Raw genomic sequence first — 9,097 nt, 5'->3', positions numbered from 1 at the left:
CTTCTCAGTGGGATTTTATTGTCTTTTAATATGAGCAGTATCCAGCCAAAACTGAACATGTTTGAAAAAAATCCCAACCCATTGCACATTAGGATGTCAGAATTCTAGCCATCCTTCTATAATAAAGGATTATCAGATAAGAATGTATCTGGGACCTGCATACTCATTTCAGCTTCACCAGAACTCTGTGATTTCAAGACTCAGTTTTACAAGCCCCAACATTCGTATAACTGTTCTTTTCAGAACTGTTGTTTTAACAAGTCGAGATTCTTGGCCAGGAGGATTTTAAATATCATTTTAGAAGTCCGTCCTTTGAATCTAAAGTTAATTTTACAAATGATGAACTCTAGGAGGTTTAAGTTTAGCATCAGGCACACCAATGGAACATCATGATGCACCAAAAGAAGGCATAAAGGTTCATGCTTGCATCACGTTAATGCTTTCTACATTTATGAAGTGCTGCTACAACAGAACCATGCACGCCAGCAATTAGAAGTATTAGAGCGTGGCAGTGGTACTGCCTGATTTTTAAATATACAACTCGCTTTCAAAAACGATTACTTGCTCAGTGGAAATGTTGGGTGGTGAGGGGTGTACACAGCTCACATTGGTGATGGTTGCTCACATTTAGATTCATAGATTTTTAAATGCCAGAACAGGCTCCTGTGATCCTTAAACTGATTCCCTGAATGACACAGGCCATAGCTTTTCTGTGAATTAATTCCTGCTTTAATTCCAATATATCTGACTGAATGCGAGTGCGACTTTTTGGTTTCCACTAATGGAAAACCCACCACAACACTGTGTAAGTCTGTTCAGTGATTAATTGCCATCTCTTATTTCTTATCTAAATTTGTCTTGCTTCAGCTTCTTCTTATGCCATTCTCTCTCAAATGGAAGATCTCCTTTTTAACAAAACTCTGTCCCCACATAGGTGTTTTTACCTGATATCAAGTTACCTGTTACCCTTTTTTCGATAAAAAATAGATTGGACTCCTGGCACATAAGTTAATAGGCATATTTTCTTATTCTTTTATAATTCTTTTGGATCTTTCCCGAGGAATACCTGGGCACTTCTGCCACAGTGGTGGCCAGGATGACAGCAGAAGGGCTGTTATCGGGCACTGCTGGTGCCCCAATCACTCCTCCCTTCCCCCCTTTGCTACACTGCTTGACTTTTCCTGTACCTCATACAATTTTTAACATTTTTGAAAGGTGAACACCAGAACTGGACACTGTAATCTAGTTGCAATTGCACTACTGCCAAACAGAGAGGTAATATAACCTCCCCCCTAGCACTCAGCACTCTCCTAATTATGTATCTGAAGTCTGCATTGACTCTTTTGGTTACAGCATGTCACTGGGAGTTCCTGTTTAGCTGCTGATCCACCCTGACCCCCAAATCTTTTTCAGAGCCTCTGTTTGCTGGGATAGCACTCCCCACCCCCCCAGCCTCTAAATACAATCTGCACTTTTTTGCTCCTAGAATTATTACCTGTCCTCTTTCATCATTTCACTGTTCCTAATCTTTACATCATAAGTAAACATTATACATAATGATGTTATGTTTTCTTCTTTGACATTACTACAAATGTTTAAAAATGTCCATTAGACTATTAGGTCTATTGATGATGATGATTCCCTTTTTACAGTTTTATGCGGAGGTCCATCAGTATGTCACTTTTTAATCCATTAAATGGGTATTGTGTTGATTCTGTATCATCTAGTTTTAAAGGTCATATCCTTGTAAGACAAATCCCATAAATCCCGATATATTATGGCAATACTATTACCTGCTTCAGCTAAACTTGCAATCTCATGAAAAAAATATCATTAGTAAGACAAAATGTTTTCCATTAATGTTATCACCTTTCTTTAATTTATTATTTGAGTCTCATGTCAGCTATTCCAGTATTTTGTCTAGGATCAATGTTGTACTGACAGGTTTTACTACCTGATTAACATCTACCCAAGTTACAGCTGGAAAGGAAAAGTATTTCATAATCACTGTAGGATCTAAAAACATCATTTGTTTTTCCCAACTACAGAAAAGAAATTTATACTGAACCCTCTGCCTTCCTTGCATTATTGACAATTCTACCATTTCCACTGATTAATAGACCAATACACTGTTAGGAATCTTTCTGTTCCTAACTTACTTTTAAAAATTCTGTCTGTCCTTAATTCTGCTGGCCATACTATTCTCCTTGTGTACTTTTGTTCCATTAATCCATGTTCCACAACTCCTATTTTCTAACTAATACTAGTTACTATCGCCTCCTTTTTTCCATTTGTTATATACCTATGTTATAGCTGGTGGAACTTCCCCTTTTCCTCAGGCAGGTTTTGTCTTATTTTATTTTTAATCAATTGTGGCTTTTGGGCTGTCTAGCACAGTGGTTCTCAACCAGGGTGCCACAAAACCCTTTCCAGGGTGCCACAGCCCTGGTGCCACCACAGCCACATGAAGCTCTCTGCATGGGGCAGCAGTGCTGTCACATTTCTCTGCCACCACAGCAGGGAGCAGGGCCTGAAACAGTAGCCCCACCAGGGGCTTCCTCTGTGTTGCAGTGGAAGGACACAGCTCCAGCTGGTCACAGACCATCCCAAGCAGGGAGAGTGGCTAGAAAGGGATCCAGGCAGGGCTCACTTTGAACCAGGTACCCTTCAGCAGCATAGGGAAGGATTCACAGGGAAGGGAAAGATTCACAGCACTCATTGTCCAGAGGACTCTTCCTCCAGGCAGCAGCCCAGCCCAGCCCTCCACTACTGGGGCTGACAGAGCTGCCCAGGAGGCAACCCAGGCATGTGAGAGTGAAGAGGTTGTGGGACTGAGGCCCACAGGGAGCACTCTCCCGGCAGGATTACCTATCATCCCAGGTCATGAGCAGCCAAATCTGGGGGTCACTCAGGGTCAGAAGAAGCAACCAAAATCCAAGGGGAGTGTGCAGTCCAAGCATAGGGGAGCCAGGAAGCCAGAAGATGTCTGGGGAACCAAGTCATAGATCCAGAGGGCTGGGCACAGCACAGGGTCAAGAGGCCAGCAGAGTCAGTTTTCTAGGAGATCAAACTGGAGTCATTTTAGGGATCCAAAGGACATTTTTACACGTGCTCTAGTTGTGGAGAGGGATGCTTTAATTAGCAAACTGCACTCATTAAAAGCACATGAGCATCACTGAAAAATGGTGACGGGGTGCTTTGAACTAAAGCTTATTGAACGAGCTTTAAGGCAAAGCCCCCTGATGCCATTTTTCAACGCTTGGACGCTGATACATGTAATGCTAGAGTCTGCTGGAGAGCGTTTATTTCCGAGCTCCAGCAGACTTGATTGATCGAATCTACTCTGACGCACTGGATTTCCAGCGTGCCGGAGCTGGTTTCCTGCACCTCTAAGGGAATCCAAAGAGCCAGGCCAAACTCAGGATCCATGGGCAAGCCAAGCCAGGTAGCCAAAGACTCCATCAGAGACCCAGTAAAGACAAAAGCCAAGCATGAGGCAATCTGAGTACAAGATTGAGCCTTGCTGCCCAGATACTTTCTCTTTCAGGTCAGGGGTTTTTTATAGGAAGGGGTGAAAGGTTACCTGAGAGGGGAGGGGGGGCCTATATATATTAATTCCTATATATATAGGCCCCTGTATCAGGTTCTGACCACCAATGTCTACCCCCCTGCTCAGCTGAGGAGGTGGCAGACTGAGGCCCCAGGTTTAAGGTTCCAGCCTGATGTTTCCCATGAGATCAGATCTGACTTTTCTCATCATGCTGCATGGCCCTGCTTCCTGGCATTAGACATCAGAACAATAGCACCCAACCAAGGTGCTACCAAATTCAGAGAAGTGATGTAGGGTGCCTTGGGTTGAAAAGGGTTAAGAACAACTGGTTTGGTAAAATGTTCTTAATTCCCAGTAGCCATTTACATTTTCCTGTTTAAATTATTTTCCCTAGCTCACTGAACTCATAATAGTTTTCAGCTTTGTGAAATTTTCCTTTTTAAAAGCCCAGGAACATGTATTACTGGTAGATTTAAATGTGCCATGTGTAAACAGAATAATAAAGGATTGGTTGCATTTAAGTAACAACTATTTGACTTCTACAATAAGTTCCCCTCTCCTCCTAAAATTATGTTTCATTTAAAATAACCTTCATCATGTTGGCTGTAATACTTTTTGAGTTAGGAAACTCATCTAAAATTTTTAGGAATTTTAAGGATGTGTTAAATATTGTTAGAATGAGACACCCAGTCAGGTTGAAATCCCCATGATAACTCAGCTTATTTTTTCCAACCTAGCCTCAATATATCATTCTCTTCTGGTGTGATTTTGTGATCTGAAACTGCTTCTATCATCTGTTTCCTTCTTTTTATTTGCTTCCTATACTTTCTAAGGGAGACAACTTGGTTTCACCTGAGTTGATGATAGCTGTCATACACTTTTAACTTCCTAGCTCACAAGAACACATCATGCTGAACAGCAGTTATTCCTCCTTGATGTTTATACATTTTTAAATCTTGTAAACAGCTTTGTGGATCCATCTCTGATCTTTTCATATGCTTGGACTGTAAAATTTTTTGGCCAGCTTTTGGGTGTTTGTACAGTGCCTAGCACAGATGATTTAGTATTATCAGAGTAAATAATACTAACATAGTATTTTTATTATTCACAATGCCCCTAAACTTTTACTTTTTTACACCCAGGCCAGGTACAGACATTGCACTTTTACCAGTATAAGTGATTGGAAACTGGTTTATGCCCATAACAGAACAGAAATTTGGCACATGCAAACTGATTTAAAAATGGCATCACCTGGTCTAAGATTTGCTCTCTCCCCCACCACCAAAGAGCGAATGTGTCTTTTGTTCACTACCAATCTCAACTACGCTGCTTACAGAAAACCATGTAACATAGATCAATTCCAGCTTGGGTTTTTTGCATGTCTGTACCTAGCCTTAAGCTTTTTCACTTGTGTTCATTGAACCTTGTCTTATCAGCTCACTCCTCTAGCCCTTAAATTATTTTTGTAACTATTATTTGAATTAATTCCAGTTTGTCAGACCTCTTCCTGTCACTAAGAACTTTAGACAGTGCTGACTCATTCATCATAGTAGGATTCTTATACCTCTGATCTGTGATATGATATATCTAAGTATAAAGTCTGCATTCATCATGGGGTGTTTTCTGCTAATATATTCCATTATAAACTTTTACTAGGCTTGTTTTCCAGATTGACAATGCTGCAATTCAGATTTTACCTTCCTGTTAATTAATTGAGCTTGTTTCCCAAGAGGCTTAGTTTAGGATGAATGTCCAGGATGAATCTTATTTTGGTGTTTTACTTCTCAAGACTGTTAACTCTTCAGGTCCTTTATGTTGCTCGTTTGACTTTAATGTCAATTTGCTTGAATTAGGACTTTGTGCTTACAAGGTTTTTACTTGATTGTGGTTTGGATTCACTCCCATACAAGGAACATGAAACCCTCATTCACTCCTGCACAGATTACACAGGCCTCAATTCCAAGTGCACAGAAGTAGGTGGGTGATATGACTCCTTCCTAGACAAAATGGGTATGGAGGGACCAGGAAGTGACACGCTAACTCGACTCCCTGGATGCACTAGACCAGTATAAAAGGGTCACAATTAGCTGCTGATACAGTCAAGAAACAAATTATTTCTCAGACTGAGTAAGGAGGAAACGAGGAGGAAACTGAGGCTCAAAGACTGTGACTGATAGGGAGTGGAGCAGCTCAAAACCATAACTAGACTGTAGCCCTCAGTGATGGCTGTAAAATCAATGTACCATTTATCATATGAATAATAATGACGCACATTTATTTGCAATGAAAGATACTATTCTAATCCCAAAATCCTTGTTCTAGATCCTCAGTAAAGGTGCTAAATAAAACCCAAGTCTCAATTCAGACCCTAGAGATCCCCAGAAATTCTCTCCCCAACCCCTTTCATTCAGACATTACCATAATGCTTTTTTTTAGTTATGTCTTTTCCACTAGGTTTCTGACAATCTTCCTCTCTGTATCTAGGAATATAGGATATTAACCCATCTATTAATAGCGGCAAATTGAGGCAGTTTCATTGTTTTAATCTGTTTACTAGAATATCACAAAAACTCTGAAGATCATATGTGAGGTTTTATCCAATGATGACAGTGGACCTGCACGTATTCCTTTTAGCACTTTCCAGTTTCTCTACACGTACATTGCAGAAGTGGATGGGGAGATTTCATTATCCCACGTCAACAGAATGCTCAATTACATTGAACAGGAGATGTAAGTAAGCCTGTATCAATTGGCAACCTCAGTTAAAGGTGCATTCATCAAAGATGTGTGTTTATACTGTAGATCTTAAATTACAGGGAGGCTGGGAAAACAGGCAAGGAGAAGGGGTAGAAGAAAAGGGAGAGGGAGGGCAGAGCAAGAAAATAGACTAGGGAAAAATGAAATTGGCAGAGAGGTGAAGGAGAAAGTCTGCTAAAGCAAGGGCATCCAAGGTAATTTGGAGAAAGCAACAAAGGATATTCATAATGAGGGAATGAAAAGACAGGAGAAAGAAAAAGAGTGTTGTTTTGTTCAATAGCACCAAAGGTGTACTAGATTCTTTGCAGCTGACAAAGTCAGTGTCCCAACCCCAGAATTTTACATTCCTGATGAAAACACAGGCCTCTCTCACTTCAACTTTAAACAATTATTATTACTATTTAGTATGTGTATAGCACAACTGTATACCCTACTGTGTTGAACAAGAAACAAGCCCTTACCCTATAGAACTTACATTTTAAGAGACATACCCCTAGCTGGCATAAATTGCCATTAGTGTCATTGATTTCCAAAAGGGATAACAATTTACAGAGGCTACGGATTTGCCACTAAAGGCACAAATGTACAATACAAAGCAGTAGAAGAGCAAATAAATGTGCCCAAAGCATTGAATGATGCTTATAATAATGCTATAGAAGGGTAATGTCTGTATTTTTATGTAAAGAAGGAAAGCATCATGGTGTAAATGAATAAAATGCTTGTTCTAACTACAGGGAATGTCATGAAGAGGCATAATTTGGAGTGGAGGAAAGAGACAAAGTGCTCGATACATCTCCTACTACCATCAAAGCAAGCATTTCACTGGTTTCAGTGGGAACTGGTGCAGGTCCAATTAATACAGTTTAGAGCAGTGGTGCTCAATCTTTTGGCCCCAGGACTCCCCACAAGTCAGGAAATTTACCAGCAGGGAACAGCAATTAATGCTGCCCTCACTCCCTCGCCACCAAATTTCCAGATCTGTAGGGAGACCCACATGGCATCAGAGGCAGAGCACCACTGGTTTAGAGAAAAACGTGTCAAAGGTTTAGAGAGCAGGAAGTCAGTGACACTGGGGAAGTTTGTTCTGTATGCTCATGATCAAAACACAGGACTCAGTGACTTCAGCTAACAAATCTGTATTTCATTCTTCACACAGCATTGGACCAGATGGTCTAATTAAAGTGAATGATTTTACCCGGAATCCTCAGGTCAAGCTGGAATAAGAGCAAAGCTTTCCAGCAGTATGATAGCAGGATAAATGAAGGAAGCTGCTGCTGAATAACTCTTACCAACTGGTCCTTCATTGACTTTTCTTCTGTCTGTTAATAAACAATTTGGCAAAGAATTCAATAAAAATGTGAGAGTGTGGTTTAAGAAAGAATGTTAGTGAAATGGAATCTTCTTACACACTAATAATTAGAGCATGTCATAAATTTTATGCAGGAAATTTTCCCATGAAAATTCAATGTTTCTGAAACTGAAAATTTTGCCAGAAAATGTCACTTCCAAAAAACTTTTGTTTCTTCACAAAAAAATTCAAAACAAAGAAAATAGTTTTGAATCAATGTTTTGCAACAAAATGAAAAATGTTTATTTAAAATGTCATGCTATTTCTACACTGATTTCCCAGTGAATCTCAGATCTAGCTCAAGGTCTCAGACCATCTTAGACGTGTGTCATGGTTTGCATTCAGTGGGTGTGCATGCGTGGTCTGCAATGCCTCAAAACTGTTTGAGGCACTGTAAACTGCGCACAGTGCATGCACACCCATTTGCTGCACTGCTAATTAGCAGCACGGCACCCAAATTTGTCACCAGGAGATTCCTGGTATAGAAACAAAACAAAAACAAAAAAACAAAAAAACTCGACTAAAATAAGTGCGGTGCATGCAGCAGATGCGTGTAGTGCCAGAAATGGAGCCTGACCAGCCACAGCCACACTCTGATGCTGGCTGGGCTCTGACTGAGTGGCCAGATTGGTGCTGCTGCTGCCTTGGGAGGCCCCCAGGGCCCCAGGTAAGGCTGTTGGGGCCAGCACAGTTGCTGGCCCCAGCCTCTCCCACCCCATCCAGGTCAATTTGCTACATGCCACAGTATCCGTGCACGGGCATACCCTGGGACAAGCAGGGGCACAAACATGTGCCACTGCTATTTGTGCAATGGGAAATGCACACCTTGCATGTGTGCATTTATCTGGACACTCCCAGTATGTCTAAAAGACAGTCTATTGCTCCAGGATGAAACCTGTGGTCATGGCTATATATTGAGAAGTCGGGTGCAGATGGTGTGGCACATCATCACATATAATGTAATGCATCTTTTTCTCCAGTTAAAGAAAAATACAAGCTTTACTAACACACCAGGTGGCCAGTATAGTATTCAATTTAAGATCAAAGCAAAAACATAACTACTGGACTGTGCACTGATTTCCGAGATTATATATACAGCTTTAAAAAGCACAACAAGCTGGAAAAAAATAGTCAAAAGATATTGTTCCATCAGTCCTGTAGTCATTATAGTTAAATATACTTCTATTATTCAGTTTCACAGGACTACATCTAGCCTTCTTGAACATCTTGACAGTCCCTCCAGCTTCACTGTCAATCAGTTCTACACCTGAGTTAAGGTTTTTAGCTAGAGCTAGAAACAAACTACAGGGCTGTGAAATAGAAGAGAGACATTACCAGGAATGGCTAACAGACAGCACAGCTGAAGAATAAAGGACAGTGGGGTAGGAATGGTGGGACAACAAGACCATTAAAAAGGGTAGAGGGTTGTTAATAATTGTGGT

General features: G+C 40.7%; 1 protein-coding gene across 1 annotated transcript in view; it reads left to right on the top strand.

The window, feature by feature from the left end:
* ROPN1 (rhophilin associated tail protein 1) overlaps positions 1-7,848 on the top strand; it is a 22,565-nt gene extending 14,717 nt beyond the window's left edge. The window contains exons 5-6 of the mRNA XM_006030465.2: positions 6,108-6,280; positions 7,464-7,848. Of these exons, the coding sequence (XP_006030527.1) occupies positions 6,108-6,280; positions 7,464-7,530 (240 nt within the window). The 3' untranslated portion in view covers positions 7,531-7,848. The remainder of the gene's footprint in view (positions 1-6,107; positions 6,281-7,463) is intronic.
* The last annotated feature ends 1,249 nt before the right edge of the window (positions 7,849-9,097 follow it).

Source organism: Alligator sinensis, unplaced genomic scaffold (genome assembly GCF_000455745.1).
Source record: "Alligator sinensis unplaced genomic scaffold, ASM45574v1 scaffold1226_1, whole genome shotgun sequence".
NCBI classification, from domain to species: Eukaryota; Metazoa; Chordata; order Crocodylia; family Alligatoridae; genus Alligator; species Alligator sinensis.
This window is presented reverse-complemented; position numbering and strand designations above follow the sequence as displayed.